The sequence below is a fragment of the Ammodytes marinus genome (assembly GCF_949987685.1).
Source record: "Ammodytes marinus genome assembly, chromosome: 9".
In the NCBI taxonomy this organism is placed as follows: domain Eukaryota; kingdom Metazoa; phylum Chordata; class Actinopteri; order Uranoscopiformes; family Ammodytidae; genus Ammodytes; species Ammodytes marinus.
In genome coordinates, this window is record NC_137213.1 from 1,051,643 (window position 1) to 1,071,877 (window position 20,235).

Below are 20,235 nucleotides of genomic sequence, written 5' to 3' on the forward strand. Positions count from 1 at the left end.
ACTTAACCCCTATGGCTAATGGTGCTGTAAAACAACAGTGCCTCAGAACTAGCATAACAATTGATTTTCATTTCGCATTCCACTTTTACCACTCAACCTTTTTTCTCCATTTTTATCACTTAATTTTTGTTACTTCTCATACAGGTGCTGTCTCTCCAGCAGTTACTTAAGTTGACAGTTGGTGGAGGTAGAGGTGGTCTGTGTCTATTGATGTGGGTGGAGGTATTGATGGGGCTGAGACCCTTTCACACATGCACTGTGACTCTGAATGGATGGTTTTATATCACCCGGATGAGCTGTATGTGTGAACACTAGGGAAGCAATGGATGTTTCAGTTTTGCAGTAACATTTTATGTAGGCTAACTAGTTTCAATGCTGTGTATTTCTATCTGCATTGGCTCTGTCAGATCTTTAGAGGAGCACATGAACGTGCCTCCCCGAACTGTGAATTATGTAAACAAATAAATCAAAAAAACATTTACCGTACTTTTCGGACTATAAGCCGCGACTTTTTCTCAATTTTTCGACCCTGTTATTACACAGCACAGTATATGTTCTGTAGCTACTAGGGATGGGCGTTAGTAATCGAGTACTCGAGTACTCCTCGTTTCAAATGAACTCGATTGGTGGATGAGGAAAATCGTTTTTTGTTTTTTTTTGTGTTTGTAGCCTTTAGGCCGGCCGGCGGGCCGCCCCTATTTTAAAATGTTATATACGTGTACAAAACGGCAAATAACAGATAAAATAAAGTTGAACAAAATTAAATATTTTGATGCAAGTGCAATAAACTGAGCGTTTTGTCAAAAAGCAACTGCAAATAACTGCCACCTCCGTGCCACCGCAGCAGCCTGTGTTCTCCACAGCACCACGGAGCTTAACACGGTCTCTCCTTCCTCCAGAACATTGTCAGGAATATAACTGTCCAATTATTTCAAAGCAGATGATAAAATTACGTTCTATAAAAAGGGGAGATGACACCTGTTACTCTCAGTAATGAGTAGCCTAGACTCCAGGTGAGCTCCGCTTGGAAAGAAAAGTAAAGAAGAAGCAAGGCTTACTTCAGGCACATTCGCTCCGAGCCAACAACAGTTAAGAAGCCTTCAATAGGGAATATGGGGATAAGATTCAAAAACCGACCGGTGTAACGTTCCGTTAATGAGGAATTAGTCGCGGTAATTAATCACGGACACGGAGTGAGCATTACGCGGTTGGATATATCTGCTTTGGTGAGTTATTTATATGTATTTAAATTGTAGGACAATCATTTAATATTATTTGCTGCCCTTCGTATTTTAAATGGTGACTTAGGCTATTTTTTTGTTACAATTAGCCTACAGCCAAACTTTTTTTCTCTTTTTTTCTCCCCAACGCAGACCTACTCGATCGGATTAAATTGTGACCCGTCTATTTAATTACTTTCAGTGAGGAAAATGTGTTTTAAACTTGTGGGAATAAATCCTTAATATCATATGGCAACTGTGACTGTTTGACAATAAGCATTGAGCGCTTTATTGCGGTGAACCGTTGTTCTGCAGACAGATGCGTTGCGTTCTAAAAATAGAAAAAAGTTTAACGGGGAATCGATTGATCCTCGAGGAATGCAAGCGATCACACGAGTAGTGAAAACACTCGTGCCCATCCCTAGTAGCTATTGCACTAAATGGTAACACTTGAATACGTTTTGCAAATATGCAACTTGTTTGTTGAAATGTTAATACATGGGAGCTTCCTCAAGCAGCCATCTCTTTCCCGACAATCCCCTCTGTGCACGAACTCTTACATATGGTAATTAAACATTATAACACCTGCGGCTTATGGTCCAGTGCGGCTTATAGTGCGGAAAATACGGTATATGACTTTGTGACTTTATGTTTACAGACATGTTCATTTCAAACTCAAAGAATTTAGGCTTCTTTATTTAAAATAGTGAATATATGTTTACAGGCATCTTTATTTAAAAAATGCCTGTATAAAAAAAACTTTTCTTTGTTGTTGGAATAAATAAATAAATAAATAAATAGCAATTGTTTTTGTCTTTATGCACAAAATGTACAAGTAAACGGAACCAAAACCATGACCCAAGAACCAAGATACGTACTGTATTGTTGCATCCCTAGTGAACACCACTCGAGCCGGTGCGGCTCAGGTGGGGTCGACTAGGTTACTCTACAGGTCCTTCTCATATAATTAGCATATTGTGATAAAGTTGATTATTTTCCATAATGTAATGATAATAATTGAACTTTCATATATTTTAGATTCATTGCACACTAACTGAAATATTTCAGGTCTTTTGTTGTTTTAATACTGATGATTTTGGCATACAGCTCATGAAAACCCCAAAATCCTATCTCAAAAAATTAGCATATCATGAAAAGGTACTCTAAACGAGCTCTTAACCTAATCATCTGAATCAACTAATTAACTCTAAACACCTGCAAAAGAGTTGACCGGACCCTGAGGAGGATTGTGGAGAAGGGCCGATTCCAGACCTTGGGGGACCTGCGGAAGCAGTGGACTGAGTCTGGAGTAGAAACATCCAGAGCCACCGTGCACAGGCGTGTGCAGGAAATGGGCTACAGGTGCCGCATTCCCCAGGTCAAGCCACTTTTGAACCAGAAACAGCGGCAGAAGCGCCTGACCTGGGCTACAGAGAAGCAGCACTGGACTGTTGCTCAGTGGTCCAAAGTACTTTTTTCGGATGAAAGCAAATTTTGCATGTCATTCGGAAATCAAGGTGCCAGAGTCTGGAGGAAGACTGGGGAGAAGGAAATGCCAAAATGCCTGAAGTCCAGTGTCAAGTACCCACAGTCAGTGATGGTCTGGGGTGCCATGTCAGCTGCTGGTGTTGGTCCACTGTGTTTTATCAAAGGCAGGGTCAATGCAGCTAGCTATCAGGAGATTTTGGAGCACTTCATGCTTCCATCTGCTGAAAAGCTTTATGGAGATGAAGATTTAATTTTTCAACAAGACCTGGCACCTGCGCAATGGTTTACTGACCATGGTATTACTGTGCTCAATTGGCCTGCCAACTCTCCTGACCTGAACCCCATAGAGAATCTGTGGGATATTGTGAAGAGGAAGTTGAGAGACACCAGACCCAACACTGTGGATGAGCTTAAGGCCGCTATCGAAGCATCCTGGGCCTCCATAACACCTCAGCAGTGCCACAGGCTGATTGCCTCCATGCCACGCCGCTTTGAAGCAGTCATTTCTGCGAAAGGATTCCCGACCAAGTATTGAGTGCATAACTGAACATAATTATTTGAAGGTTGACTTTTTTGTATTAAAAACACTTTTCTTTTATTGGTCGGATGAAATATGCTAATTTTTTGAGATAGGGATTTTTGGTTTTTCTTTACTTTTTTGCCAAAATCATCAATATTAAAACAATAAAAGACTTGAACTACTTCAGTTGTGTGTAATGAATCTAAAATATATGAAAGTCTAATGTTTATCAGTACATTACAGAAAATATTGAACTTTATCACAATATGCTAATTATATGAGAAGGACCTGTATATATGGCGAGCCTCCAACACCTCCCAGGCTGGGTTCAGGATGGACGGCGATAGCCGGCGCCAGAATATGGGTCAGCATTGAAACGACTGCGGTCAATCTAGTCTTCTCGTTTTTGCTTGGTCAAACCAGCCGCTCCTATATTTAAAGCCCCCTTGTATTGTGAACATATGTACTGTACATGAACAGACAAGGCTCAGGGCCAGCCGACAGGCACAGTGAGCGGACAGCCTCCTACCGTTACTATGGTGACATCGTAGCAGCGGTACACAGTGTAGCCCACTGATTCATTTAATAAAGAGGAGAAACAGAGTGCTGCGCGCTGATTTTTTGCGCTAAACACAAGACTCTCTTCACTCTTGCCACATGGCGGTTAAACGCAGAAATAATTATGTTGACCAATCTACGGAAGGCAGTGTCGAAAATAGGCGCAGCTCAATTTGTTTATTTATGGACCCTACTCTTTTGGCCATGGAAACACAAATAAAAGCCGGCTGAGCCGCATTAAACCGAACCCCACTGCTCAGTGGAAATGAGGCATTGGGTCTTTTGCAGGACATTTAATCAAGGATGACAGAAACTGGAACTCTCTTTAGTTTTCATTTATTTTCTCTTTACGCATGACACTTGGTCGCATATCATCAACAATCAACATTTCAAACAATTCAGAAGGTCCCTATATAACCCCCACCCCCGCTAATCAGTTCATTCACAATTGTCCGTGTGTGACATGACGTCACCACTAAGGTGCGCTTCTTTTGAGTACCTTAAAGCTGCAACAAGGTCTCAGTAGCACACCTATTGTGTCATATCCTGCCTCCTGCAGCCTTCTAACCAGGAACTGCCCCTCACCCAAACTACACACACTATTTCCAACATATGTGTGAACAGGTAGATCAACATATTATCCTGATCAGATTATTTGCATATTGTCCAGAGTTCATGTGTGAAAGGGGCCGTGAAGTCCATAGGGAGTTGATGGATGAGGGGGGCACAGGGTGGGTCCATGGACCTGTTACTTGGTAGGAGGCAGCGTAAGGTCCTATTGAAACTTCACTGGTGGCGGCTGAACATCCATGATGTGAATCTCTGGTTCCACCACACCCCAAAGGGGCTCTGTAGGGTTGAGATCTGGTGACTGTGCAGGCCATTGGAGTACAGTGAACTCAATGGCATGCTCAAGAAACCAGTTTGATGTACAATGGGTACACTGGTCATAAAGGGATATACATGGTCAGCAACAATACTCAGGTAGGCTGTGGCGTTTAAACGATGCTCAATTGGTATTAAGGGGCCCAAAGAGTGCCAAGAAAATATCCCCCCCACTATTACACCACTAACAGCCTGAACCGTTGATACAAGGCAGGATGGATCCATGCTTTCATGTTGTTTACGCCAAAATCTGACCCACCATGCAAATCACTAGATGTAATGTTTGGGTTGGCTTTTAACTGAAAAATCACTTTTCTTGTGGCGCTTGTGGATATTTTTTAAGGAAGTCTACTTCGAGGCAGATGTTCAGACACTCTTAAAGCTCTCTATTAGTAGACGATTAGCCTCACAGTGGACCGATGGAGCTCAAACTTTTTTTTAAATGTATTTTTAGCTGTCTCCAGACAGATGTGCAACATCACAACTCTCTTCCTGAGATCCTCTGAAATTGTCTTTCCCTTTTGGCATGTCTGACCTGTATGGGTTCACTTTGGTTGGCCTAAACTAACCTGTTTTTATCTCTGTTTAATCTAGTGCCGCCCAATTTCTTCTCTCTCATTACATTGGTCCATTTCATCTATCTATCTATCTATCTATCTATCTATCTATCTATCTATCTATCTATCTATCTATCTATCTATCTATCTATCTATCTATCTATCTATCTATCTATCTATCTATCTATCTATCTATCTATCTATCTATCTATCTATCTATCTATCTATCTATCTATCTATCTATCTATCTATCTATCTATCTATCTATTCGCCATCCATATATAGTATACACACTCCAGTGTGTCATGATGCCATATTGGACTCTTCATTGGTTCCAGAAGAGCAGTGCAGCTTCAATCACTTGACCCAGGTGATTGATTAAAAGTGTGTTTTGCCTTACTTGTAATGGAAATCGAAACGTACCATTTCTGAAAACCATGTCTCAAACCCTCAGGGCTTCAACTGAGTTATGTTGCCCTTTAATAAGGTTTGATAGAAGAGCTGCAGTGATTTGGAGATGTCTTCTCTTATTCTTTTTTCTTTCTCTGGTCTATTTGTGTGAGGATGGAGCCATTATTCTCTATCAGAAAGCTTTTCATCTCTGGAACACAGCTCACACAAATGTGGATAGTCCCTCCCCTGTCACCTCTCTTCATTTTACATAATGGCTTTGTATTCCAGCTTTGAATAATGTGTTGAATTATCCAGTCTTGTCTCTGCTCTCCCTTTGAAAGCCGTCATTGTTAGTCAGAGGATTGTTAGTCATCAGGATGCTGCTAACAGTCTCTTTAGAGAAGAGATGCAAAGTGGCTTGATCTTATTTTAACAAAGCCTATTTACATTAACACAGATACCTTGCTCAATTAGAGCCTTTTGCTGTTGACACTATAACAACTAACACAAACATTGGCCCCTGGAATGTTTGGCTTGTTTTAAGGCCCGGACACACCGGCCCGACAAATCTGTTTGGTGTGTGCCGTGAAATCGGTCGTCGGGCAGTCTTTCAGTTGGAGCAATTTGATTGGTGGAGGGCTAGCGAATCAGTGAAGCCCGGAAGTGAGGCGGGTAGCACAAACGGCTAACAACAGCTAGCCATTGTTTTAATGTGTTTGTTCGTTTCGTTCAGCTACTCACATGCAACCCTTGTTGACTGCTCGACACCATGCTCGACACTCTCTGCTAAAAATGGTGCTCTTTATGGTCCATGAATATAAATACGTATTTCTATCTATGTTTATGGTTTAGAGAGCTTTCCCATCATTTCCGGCTTCCGTATTTTTTTGGGCCACAATACAGATTAGCGCCGCCTGCTGTTATGGAGACATTGCGTCCTGCGCAAGCGCAGAGCGTACGGAAAGTCAGCCGTCGGCTCGGTGTGTTCTTGGCACTTTTTTTGGCCGCGACGGGAAGACTTGAGCTGCCTGAATCGGCAGTCACCATTTTCGGGTAGTCGGACCGGTGTCTCCTGGCCTTTAGGGAAATGGATTTGGCATTGCCTTGTAAAAAAGTGATGAGAGGTGGCCAGATTCACAATTGATGTGAATGCAAAGATATCCTGAATTGTAATAACTTGATCAAGCTACAATAAACCTGAATCATACATTCCCCATCACTCTTAATTCCCTTTCAAGAAAAATGGAGGCCCTCAATGCACCTTAACATACAAATATGGAAGTCTACGTGATAATCTAACAATACTTCATGTTTATGAACATCTGTTTAAATGATTTCAGGGTCGTTTCTGAACAATTGTGTATTTCTGGTATGCCGGATGGCTGTACATATTCAGTAGTAATGAGTTTGGCTTTGGCTGCTTTTGCGTTGAAGTCAGATGGAGGCAAAAAAAAGCAATACATTGTAATTACTTCGGCAACATCTTTAGCTTCTGCGTTCAATCCATGTTCAAAAACCCACGACAATCTGCTTATTTTGGTGGGAAAAGGGTATTGGTGGCCAACTAATTGATCTGTTGTGTTTGTTTCCACAGCATCCTCCCCATGAAGCAGGGTATCATGCTGGGCCAGTACCTGGGAGCCTTCAACCTCATGGACTCATTCAAGGGACGCTCTAAAAAACAGGAGTGAATGAAGAGAGAGAGAGGACAAAAACAAGCGAAGGACAACTGAGATGAAGTAATAAAGCCGTCCATATCATCTATCTATTTTAACCTTAATCTTTCTAGTCTATTGCTAATCACACATTGTAAAGCAGAACATTAATGGTGATGTCATAAATGTTATCCAGTGCTTATTACGAGCTCAGTTTTCTCGCCTACTACTGCTACTTGTTGAAGACCAATCCTCATAATGAAATGATATAGAGAATCAGTCCACGGAATCCACAAACGGCAAAGTCAAATGCTAAATAATCAGGTCAACATTTTTCGAATTAACTAATTCAACGTTAGTGCCTTTCTGTATATTGTGACAATGTGTCTGTGCTTCATGGCGTCTCCTTCCACAGCAAATACCAACCTTTAAAAAAACTAAGAAAATCTGATGGTGATGGTAGCCGCAAATACCATCACTTCAAACCTGCGTATTAGATGGAAACATTATTTAGCAGAAAAATACACACACACAAGCCTATCAATATACACGTATTATCAAAGCTGAACTTTTTTGATAACATTTATGAAAAACTGGTGAAGCTTAGTTGTCATTTTATAATGACAATGTGCTGATGTGAAGAAATATTCCTTTATAATGTAATATTATATAAATAATATAATATGTTTTGAATGTAGCCATAATAATAATTTATATTGGGTTTTTAAGGCAGACATTTTAGCATGTTAGTATCTGGGGCACCTAGTTTAGATACTTTTTAATCTGGTATTTTATTTTTTCCATATGCTAGTGTGAGTTGTAGACAGGAGAGCCCCATGCCTTTTCCCCGTTTCAATGAACACATTCAAACCCTAATAACGTGTTTTTATCATCCAGTGATGTTCTAAGGGATAAGGGATACCTCACCTTGTTAAGTTTGGTAGCCGAAGGTCCAGACCACTCAAAGCTCTAGTGGTTATGAAAGCTTGTTTATTACTGTATACTTCTCATTAATATGTGCAGCAAGAACACATAAATGGGCCTGTTTACTGTGAATGAAAAAAGTTGAAGAATAACCTGAAGTAATGTTTTTTTTTGGAATACATTGATTTGGAATACATCTCTTCAGTATTCCTTGAAGTATAATTTATTCCACATATATTTTAATGGTCCCATCAAGACATTTCTTATTATTATTTTTCTTATTATGCACTAAAATGTAACTGTAATCTGTAGTTGCGATATTATATGGATTTATATGCACATATCTGTAATCCTGGTCCTATCACATTATCTATCAAGGTGAAAAGCCTTGTTTTGTAACAATTCAATTCATTGATTGATGAATTTCACAAGTGTAATGATCTCTGACAAATTGACTGAATTTTCCCCCCAATGTTAATTCTACAAAAACTGATTGAAGTATTGATTACTATGGAAATGTTTTGAACGGATAGTAATTGTTATTCAGTTTTAGTTTTCCTTTGATTTGAAGTACTCCATGCTGCCAGATCATAGCAAAGGCTTGAAATGAAATGTAAGAATGTTTGCTTGAAGGTGACATACTTTTTAACAAGTTAATAAAGATCTCTGGCCCCCAAATTGTGTAATCTTTTGCTTAAAATCCCATTCAGAAGTGGCATAGCATCCCTGCATGCCCCATTGTTTAAGGCTCAGTGATGTTGACTCACACAGTGTGGAAAAGGTGACAAAGATGTAATAAATACCAGCTGTGGATTTACAGTTGATTTTTGCATGAGAATATTGGGCGGGCTGGGGGACTCACCTTAGAATGAATGTAATAGAACTCCAACAAAGAAAAGTAAGAGGACAAAAAGGAAAACATTCAAGAGAGTCCACAGTAAAGTGCTTTACATCCACACTCCAATACAATGAATCAGTCATGGTGTTGTACTCACACGTGTATCAGTAAGTTTGTAAGCACTGAAAAAAATGCTTTAGGTGTTACATAATAGGGTTGGGTGTGACCCTGTTGTGACTAGAGACTGACCTGTATTGTACAATCATTGATTAAACAGTCTATGGTCGGAACCATGGCATTGTACCTCTTAAAGACAGAGGGCTTTTTCCCTCTGTAGAGGCGTCCATGTACCAATGAGGTTGGACCCACCGGAGCCTTCTCAGACAAGCTCTTTTGGTTGGTGAAACCAGTACACTGCCCTCTCAATTGCACACATAATTTCTCCACACTTACCCAGATATTTTAAACACAATTTATAAGCATATTTAATTCAGGCACACAGATACTAATAGTTGCCTTTAAATATGAGCTAGTTGGACCTTTTCGGGTTGAAGATGGCCTCAAAATCAACTCCCAAACCTTGTGCCAGTTTCTAGAATATACTTTCTTCAAGCAGTGGTACAGGGAAAAGTCTGCATCTTTCAAGAAGACCATGATTTTTATGCAGGACAATGCTCCATCACATGCATCGAAGTACTCAAGTGGCTAGCCAGTAAAGGCCTTAAGGATGAAAAAATAATGATGTTGACCCCCTTCCTCACCTGACTTAAACCCCATTGAGAACCTGTGGGCCCTGCTTAAACGGGATATTTACAGTGAAGGAAATCAGTGCACCTCTCAGAACAGTGTCTGGGTTAGTGGTTGCTGCTGGACAAAAAGAAACTGACAGACTCCATGAATGGAAGGCTTGTGACAGTTATTGAAAAGACGGGTGGCTATATTGGTCACTGATTTTTTTTTTTTTTTACATGTTGGAAATTTTCATTTGTAAATTTTGAGTGGTTTTATTATTCTCACTTTAACAGATGAAAATAAACAAGTGAGATGGGAACATTTAAGTTTTTTTATTTAGTTGCATAATAATTCTGCATACTAATAGTTGCCTAATAATAGCAAAACATATACAGTATATATTCTCGTAAGAAAGACAAAACCTCACTTTTACTTTCTTAAACATTCAGGTTTAGGTTCATTAACATTTTGGATTGACCGAGAGCACTGTAGTTGTTCAATAATAAAATTAATCCTCAGAAATACAACTCGCCTAATAATTGTGCTCACAGTGTAGTGAGATTTTATATTATTGTTTGTTTTAATTGCTGTCACTTTCTGTGTGGACCCCAGGAAGACTAGCGAGCACTTTGTGGAAGCTAATGGGGATCCAAATAAATAATTGATAACAATCCTATTCCCTCACTGCACCCTCCTATAGGAATTACAGAATATTGTGCTTTATTAATCAATTCAAATCAGGTTTCAGTGATTCTTGAGAACCAGGACAAAAGGCCGTCTTCCATATGTAACTGCTGTTATGTTTAAAACTAAAAATATTTAAAATTGTAGATGTTATTATTATTAGGGATTAAGAATGAATGTCTGGAGCACAATTATCCCCTTAAATTAAATTTGATCATTATTATGTCAAATATATGACACTTGTTATCTTCTCACAACGTCCAAAACAGTGTGTCCTCAGAGAAGGTTTTAATCTTTCATGTGCAATAAAACCTATTAAAAATGTACTTTAAAGAGGACCTATGATACTTTTCGACTTTTATGACCTATAAACATTGTTTTAATGATTTATAGTCATGTTTAACCATACTAGAGTATCAAGTAATTACGTACATGCATTTCGACGTATTCCCTGCTGACCGTCTGGGGTGGCTGTGCAGAGCACTAAAAACTATGGCAGCCAGTCGAGCCGAACTTGTTCAAATTTCCGGTATGTGTGTGTCACCAGGGTTCCGTTCTGTCATGTTTCCATATATGGTAATGCTGCAGCCCTGCTGCACTCAGGCAAGCTCCCAGGTTGCTATAGCAGGGGGTGACATTACTAGCCCGGTGCTCGCTTAGCTCAGCCGGTAGGGAGATCGTTTACGAATCAGTAGATCCGAGTTTGCGTCCCGCCCGGGCTGTTTCTTTGCAGACTAGACATTTAGAATTTTTTCACTATATTTTATCAAAGTAGGCCTACAGGTTCCTATCGTTTAACACTGATTCAGTGTCATAAACCTTTTTGTATTATTTGTGTGCCACTGTCACCTGCCATTTATACTAATAATAGTACCTTACAAAGCATAAAATTGTCATAAAATCTACTACACCAAATACCATTGCTGTAGTAGGCTAACTGCTAGATGCACCGGCAAAAGGAGGAGGGGTGAAGGAGCACGACTTCCCTTCGCAAGGTAACCAATCACAACGGAGTTGGGTTTGCAGGAAGGGGGGGAGGGGGCGGAGATGGCAGAAGCAAAGTGTTTACAGGGCCTGCTGGATCGCCAAAATAAGAGAAAGAGCTTCCCGAAAATCTACATAGTTTTTTGTGATGTGATTCGTGTCCGGTTGCTCTATAGCAGTTTTAAACAAGAAATTAAGACCAGAAAAGTAGTATAATAGGTCCTCTTTAAGAAAGCTGCAGTAATATATAATTTTTTTAAAGTCAAAAATAGGATCTCTTTAATGATTAAAAATAGCTTTTTTCATCAAAAACAACACTAAGGGCCCGTGTCCACCTACCGCCTTTTTCCCACCGCAAGCGCCTTTTTTCAATTGATTCCCAATGAGAAGCGGCCGCCTCGGCAAAAGGCGGCCGCTCGGAGAAAAGGCACAGCGCCCAGCGTTTTTCTTCCGAGCGTTTTTGCCTTTTTGTGCGGCCGCTTCGAGATTTGCAAGTTGAAAAAAGTTCAACTTTTCAGAAAGGCGGCGGGGACGTCACCGCCGCTTTTTTCAAAGGGTCAATCAGATAGTAGATCGTCGGGACTCGTCGTCTTGGCAACAAAGAAGACGGAAGAGAAACTGCTTTTTCCGTCTCTGTTTACCCGAAACTGTACGAAAATAGTGACTTAAAATGACCAGAACAGAGGGAGGAGAGCCCGTTTGTGGGAGCAGATTAGGTGAACACTTGATTCGCTGTATTTTTTATCTCCTACGGATCGTTTCATGCGCACACGTCAGCCTACAACTTGCTCCGTGTGTGTTTGCAGGAGCCGCGATAACTCCTCATCCAAACAGAGGATGGTGGAAAGTATTCTCTGTTTCATAAGACTACTCATATTAAAATGTAACGATTTAAATAGAAAACAGCAAGCCTAAACAGTTAAACCAGTGTTGATAGGTCTGACTGACAGGTGACGATCAGCATTTTCTCTCCCCCGATCACAGCACTCTCTCTCCCAGCTCATAAAACGCTTGAAAAAAGCGGTCGAAAAAAGCGGTCGTAAAAAACGCTCAGTAGACACACTCCCGAGCGCACAGCCAGCGTTTAACGCTGGAAAAAGGCGTTAGGTGGACACGGGCCCTAAATAATCTCTCTCATATTTTCTTCAACACATGTTTTATATTGTTTCTAAGTGGTGGGACCACTTTAGGTCAACACCATCAGACATTTCATTAAAATGTAATAAAATCAGACGACATAAGGGGCAGCTGTCACTTTGAAGGACCTCTTTTCAAATTCTACCTCTGCAGAGTATATTAGAGTCAGACAGATAAGTGTTGTAGTTTTAGAATATTTTACATTCCGAATCTTGAATGTCCTCTGTCACACTCACAACCATGATATGTCAACACCGACTTACAATTTCTGAAGAAGTTATTTGAAATGTTTTGATAATTTTATTTTCCTGAAGTAGTTCATACCAGCACCTAACATCAACAGAAAAACCAAATGGCTAGATAAATTCCATTTGTTATGTAAGAAACGTTAAATATGTCAACACCGTCAGACAGGAAATCTGACGGAGTTGACATCTGAAGGTGGTGATAGGCCAATGACGGTAAAAAAAACAAAAGCTGGGAGGTTGTGTCAAAGCTCAGCTCAGTAGCTGTATGTTGGATACATGGATAATTTAATTTGCCGAAACATAGGGTTTGTATTTTTTCAACATTGCACCCTGTTTTGTCCCACTTCTCAAGAATCACTGTTATACTTATGTCACTATCACTAATGTTCTCTCTTTTCAACCCTATAATATACTACTACATATTCAAATCAGAAATCCTCAGAATTCTTAACAGCCCTCACAATAACAATTAGAATGTTGTTTTCACAATAAAAAGTATACAAAGTGTGGGATGTTATATGCAATTAAAGATACATTCAACTAAATATTTCTGTTGTCATCAAGTGTACAAATGTTCTTGTACCAGACGTATTGAAGGATGTTTTCACATCTGTCCCGAAGCACTGGGTTTTAGTTCAGTGCCTATTAAATCATTCTTTTTCATAATTATTCTAATTCAAGGCCAAATGTAATGTGTTCTTCAGCTTAATATCTTCTGTGCAGCTGCAGTTATAATGTCATGTCAGCTGCTATAATGCCAGGCCGACCAATCAACAGGTCAAACAGACTCTAATAAAATGAGTGCTGATCATGGTAACAACTCTGTTTATGTTGGCTGTATTTACTATTGAAAGCATAATGTCATACATGATCACTTCACCCAAGATTGACACATCAAACATAGAACTGCTTTTGATGATTGGACATTTTAGCCGAAAGACAAAACTTTTTTGAATTAATCATTGATGTGAAACATACTGGTTGTGACCATTCCTCTGCTATACATACAGTACTTAGCTGCTCTCTGATATTATGTCAGGTATTTTCCTGGAATGTCTGTAGCCATGTTTAATGTGTTCAAGCAGTGACAGTTTGAGAAGAGGCTCATGTGACAAGCACAGCAGCAGGCTCCAAGCACAGCAGAGGTGTTCACACACACACACACACACACACACACACACACACACACACACACACACACACACACACACACACACACACACACACACACACACACACACACACACACACAAACACACACACACACACACACACACACACCACTTGCTCGCCGACTCTTCAAATGTTTACATAACATCACATGGACAGCCATAGTGCTTTGACTGAAGAGCAGTGCTACTTTTAGCAGAACAGTAATTCAGTTGTTTCAATGAAATCTGCAGATTCATCTACTAAGCTCCTTCCTCTGTACGTAGGTAATGTTCTCAATGTTTATATGTGATGATAATCTTTCACAATACTATTTGTTTGTTTAAAAACTGAACATCATTTCTGTTTATATGTAAAGATTAATTCAATTCAATGAAACAGTTAAACCCTCATACACTGTATCCTATGAAATCATTTGTGTCTAAGAGCTGCGCACATACACAAATGATACTTTTGATGGTAAATTTCCCTTTTGACTTCAAAGATATTACACCACAAGAACGTTGAGTTATAAGTCTGTATTCTATGGAGCAAGAGCATTAGCTGTGTCAATGAGTTCATAAATGGCATTCACTCTAAAATGTCATGGTTATGATCTAACTGTCAACTAACTCCAGATTAATTATTAAGAATGTCTTTGCTGGACCATTCATTCAGATTCATGTCAACATCCTAGTCTGCTCACTGTGTTAAACATACCAAAAGCTGATAGTAGGTCATTCAAACCTTAGCTCTCTTACGGTCTTACTCCAACAATGATACCATTTCCAACCTTCTACTTTACATTGCTCAATGTGGAGAAGCTAATAAAGATAACAGAGCTGATGTTCAATTGTGTTACAACTCCAGTGTACGGGCGATTTATTTTGCAAATTGGCTCATTAAATGGCACTATGTAGAGAAGACACAACGTTAATAAAACTATTAATAATATGCCTCTGTAGTCGGTATAGCTCCTTTGGAAGAGTGAAGCTATATATCAGAGCTGACATGTTTCTCATTATGAGATATGGAAAGCATACTGTGATCCCTACTGACTAATGACCATAGATAGTACTAATGACAGGTGAAGAGGAGGGGCTCAGCACAGTTAGTATGGCTCTTAGTTGGATTGCTACTGCCACCTTGTGGACTTTCTAAATAACAAACTTTAGATCAAACATTTCTCTTTAGACAGACTTTACCTGTAAAACTAAATTAGCGTATGTTCCCCGATGTAGACCCGACCTGTGATAGCTGTAAGAGCGCACCGGCATCACTCTTTCACATGTACTGGTTGTGTCCCACCTTGACTGAGTTCTGGACATCAGTTTTTCAAACAATTTCTGAAGTACTTCAGCATCAAATTGAGCCGAACCCTTACATTGCAATTTTTGGCATTGCTCCAAATCCGGGTTTGCCTAAAGTGAAGCTAAAGGTACTGGCCTTCACCTCATTACTTGCTCGTAGGGCTATCTTACTCAAGTGGAAAGATCCTGCTCCTCCTTCCCACTCACATTGGATTAGAGACATTATGTCATGTATGAATTTAGAGAAAATATGTTATACTACCCAGGGATCCGAGAATACATTTGACAGAATTTGGCGCCCCTTCCTAGATTATTTTAAAAAACCAACAACAACAATACAAGAGTAGCTTTTTTTTTTTTCTTTTTTTTTTCATATCGATTGTTTATTTGTTTCTTGTAGCGTGTATTTCGTTTATGTAATTTTTTAACATTGTGTATTGTTTTTTTTTGTGTGCTGTTTTTTTTTTTTTTTTTTTCAATTTTTTTATGCAGGATTGTTTGTGGTTGGGTGGGGGGGGGGTGGGATATGAGCGGGGTGTGTTCGGGGGAAGAAAAAAGGGGAAAAACTAAATCATTGTACTGTATTTGCTTTGCAAATCTTTTGATGAATAAAAAAACCTTTGAAACACATGAGAGTCCACACTGTATGGGGTAGCCTATTTACAATCAAGAAAATGTTGGAGATAATGAGATCATTTCTACTTATCATAGATGATAACAACACTGTCTGAGATGGACATACTTGAGTCAAAGAATCAGACTTTAACCCTACAAAATGGAGGATGAGTTGTGTAAAGGCCAGGACACACCAGTCCGACTTGTTCCGACTTGTTCCGACTACGCAAAAAATGGAGTCGGCCGTTTCAAGAAGCTCCAGTCTTCCCGTTGCGGCCAAAGAACACACCGAGCCGACTGCTTATTTTCCGTACGCTCTGCGCTTGCGCGGGACGTAATGTCTCCATAACAGTAGGGGGCTAGACTTTGTCAAGGCTGGCTTTATCAATCATCCTGGATATCTTAATACCACTTTTATGCAATAGGCCCCGGGTGAACACCGGCCGTAGTAAACATAGCCTAGCTAGCTGGACACGATTTCAGTACAGTAATATCAACTCTGGTTATATTCCATTCACAAAATACAATCAATAGTACGGTAATGTTAAATCTTACTTGTGAAAGGTAATCCCCCGAGCCCTGTTGACGATGGTCCGCCGATTCGAGCAGCAAAACGCAGCACAGTGCTCTGGCATCTTGTTTACTATCACCGAGTGGGGACATTTGTTTTCATCAGTTTTGACCGGTCCAAGATGGCGTCCGCATTTCTCGCGCTCAACGCCCAACGCAGCGTCTATCCTTTATTATGTCTATACCTTCAACCATCAACCCCCACATCCAGCCTACATCGTCTTTTCAAACTAGTCTCCTTGCTACCTCAAATATAATGGATTCATTAAAAGAGGGCACTTTACCCCACAGCATTTGTCTCACTTTACCCCACTGCCACAATTTGAGAAAAAACTACCTCTCTCAGCAATTCAGGCTAATCTTCAGTTATCATCATCACATGGTTTCATGTTGGTTGTTCATCAACATGTATGAATAGAAGTGTTTCTACCTGAATCAATTTGATTAGGCACAACAATCGATTAAGTTGACAGCAGGAACATTTACTTTTACATGCAAAAAAGAATTTTTTGTGAAAGAAACATGCTTACAACATCACCATGAGGTCCTAGGGGAGGACGGGGCCTGAGTTGTGCCGGTGGGGAAGTTGTGCCACTGCCACCCCTTGTTTCAAGAAAACTGTGGAAACAATTGGAAATGTGACCACATATTTAAGAAGAGCCATCCATTTGACTCATCCTGTAAAGAAGGGTGACACAAGGAATAAGATATAAGCACATTTAAGATAAAAGGCAGAGGTAAGATAGTTAATGGGGAGGACAAATCAGGGTGTACATATGGGTTTTGAGCCTTGATTTAAAGGCATAATTGGAGGGGGAAATCACATTTGTCAGGTGGCAGTTGGTTCCACAAGCATGGAGCAACTAGTGCAAAGTACATTTCTGAGAGTTGCGCTATTAGCATGGCTGTATACGCTGGTCACTAAAAAGAAAGTGATTGTCTACAGTAGCTCAGAAGAGAGTGACATCTCCATTCCACTTAACGACACCACTGACAGTTCAGATGGCCAGAAAGATGATGTTGGTGACTTTGTCATTGTGAGCTTTGCTAGATCTGCTAGGCCTTGTTTAAGAAAATTGACCTTCAATCTTTGTAAAATATTTACTTTAAATAGACCTTAAATAAGTAATTGTCTTATGAATTTGTCTTGCATTACAGTTTATGAGATATATATCAATGGCACAATTTACCCCATAGTATTCTCTCTTGTGGCACAACTTGCACCACACCTGGGGCAAGTTGTGCTATATTTCTTAAACAGTTTATTCCAGATCCAAAGTTTTTATTGCCAGGGATGCACAACATCCTGAAATATATGTACATATTTGAGTTGGAGACATAACAAGGCCTCACTTTAAAATCACTTTGAGTAAAAAGTGGCACATCTCACCCCACTCTCCCCTATATATATTTTCATTAAAAAAATATTTTTCCTTTTTTTAAATAAATATTTCTTGTGCATGCTGCCCGCAAAAAGAAAACAGATTGTAGTATCCAGTTGGTTCGTAGACAATTTATGAGATGATGGGCCACTGGGTACAGACTCTTAAAGCCCCCCCGCACACACACACACACTCCTACCAATCCAGTCAGGTACACTGACTTTTCCGCACAGATACAATTAATGGCAAAAACATATATAAGGACGTAAGTGTTTCCCAAAGGATTTAGGGATTGTTGGGGGGCATCCCCCGGAAGAAAATGTGTGCCCTTTGAATTAAAATGCATCAATCTGGTGCACTTTGAGGGGAAAATTTAGATGCTATATCAAATCCTGAGATGCAGAAGGAACATTATTTTTCAGATTTTTCTTAATCAGGCAGCACTCTTTACTCTGCAACTGTAAAAACAGTACAGTAGATTGGTCTGCAGACCCATGTTCTAAGATGGAGAGACTCATTTCAGCTACTTTTTATGAAGAGTATAGAATTTACACATAGAAATCGTATTCCTGTATGTGTGTGGGGGCCCTAAAGGCTCATTATGAAGCCCCTTAGACAGAGCTACTAATGCTGTTTTCTTATGCTTTTGTATTTCTCCCCTACTAGTTGAGGGGCCCATTGTTACGGCCGACCATGCCAGGCTCTTTAATCGGCCAGCAACACTAAAGAAATACACCAAAACCAGGATAAACGCTTAAACAATAATGAATGTTTATTTAATCGATCCCTAAAAAAGTCACGTCAACCGGAGGACTGTGAAAGAAAAACAAAATGTGAGGAAGCCTGGGGCAGCCACAGTTGGACTGCCTGGCCCAGGACTTCCTCCCACTAAACTATACCCCGGTCCCTCTAAACTATGATCAAAACAAAGCAACACTAAATGAACAGCCCTGTTTCAATTGAATGGGTTGAAAAACATAGCTAAGGCCACTACTGCACACACACACACACACACACACACACACACACACACACACACTTCTTATCGGGGGTAACTGTGACACGACACAGATTCTTACACTGCATCTTTGTTTCTTTCATAAGCAGGGATGATACAGGAATTTAAAAAAGGGAACTTAAACCACCTTGGGAAAATGTAGAAATGGTCCCCAAAAAATTGAGACAGAGAGTAGGCTATTTAGTTGCTTAAGTGAACTCCCCTTTCATTATTTAAAATAAACTCCATTTAAATTACAACCAATCAGGCCCGGTTCTAGAAAGTCAGACTTGGGTGGGCCTGTAGAAATTTTGGGTGGGCACACTGGGCAGGGAGACCGAAGAATTGTTTTGCCCTTGTAAGATCTCTGCGTCTGCTTTTTGGCACATTTACTGTGAATTGTGTAGAACACAATATGCAAACAAACTTTGAGTGTTGTTGTGTGGAAGATTTGATTCTTGGATGTTTTTTTTTCGAAAATGTTTATGAATAACATATAATATACATTATATACAACATAATGTATCTTTTTTTATCGCAGTATTAACTGTAGGCAGCCTGAGCTGATTGAAGAGAAAGCTTTGGGACTGGGCAACCTGGATGGTGGTAGTCCAGAGCTATATACTACACACTATATAGATATAAAGTCCACTATTGCGATGTCCAGCTGGGTGAAAATAGTAGCCAGCCGAGGTCACAACCCTGCTAGGGGGGTCCGGGGGTATGCCCCCCCGGGAGATTTTTTTTACCTTTTTAAAGTGAAATGCATGAATTTGGTGCACTTTGAGAGGAAAATTAAGAGGCTAAATCTGAGGAATTTTGTGTGAACAAATAATTTGGAGACACTGGGTCGGATGAATTAGAAGCTATTGAAGAAAGACACATGGATTTTCCATATTAATATAAATTAGAAATAAAATATTATGCAGGGTCCTCTGGGATGGGCTTGGTGCTCTTTTTCTTTTACGGGACATATTTTTCTGTAATATAATGAATTCATGTAATGCAGTGAGGGGAACGAAGCAGAAGAACTCTGTTCTCCAGTTATAATTTTTTCCACAGACGAGGCTCAAATAGGCTATAGACTATACACAGTGCATGGGCAACTGAAGTCAGCCCCATTTTCAAATATTTTTAAATAAACTCAATACACACTGTGCATGCCATGGACTTGAACGTGACGTGATCAGTTAACCTCGGATTACCTCCCAGATTAACTGATTCAATCATTAAGATATTAATCTACCAAAACATTGTATTCCTTTTATTGTATGATAATTTACATATTCATAATATGATGTTGATATCAAACACACAAAGTGGGGGACCCTAAGCAACCGCTCATTTCGCTTATGCCTCGGGCCGGCTCTGCTGACCAGTGACCACTAT

The 20,235-nt window shown here is 39.9% G+C and overlaps 1 protein-coding gene across 1 annotated transcript in view; it reads left to right on the forward strand.

The window, feature by feature from the left end:
- Positions 1 to 8,869, forward strand: part of LOC307255058 (epidermal retinol dehydrogenase 2-like) — a 53,370-nt gene extending 44,501 nt beyond the window's left edge. The window contains exon 7 of the mRNA XM_080033660.1: positions 7,216 to 8,869. Within this exon, the coding sequence (XP_079889786.1) occupies positions 7,216 to 7,312 (97 nt within the window). The 3' untranslated portion in view covers positions 7,313 to 8,869. The remainder of the gene's footprint in view (positions 1 to 7,215) is intronic.
- The last annotated feature ends 11,366 nt before the right edge of the window (positions 8,870 to 20,235 follow it).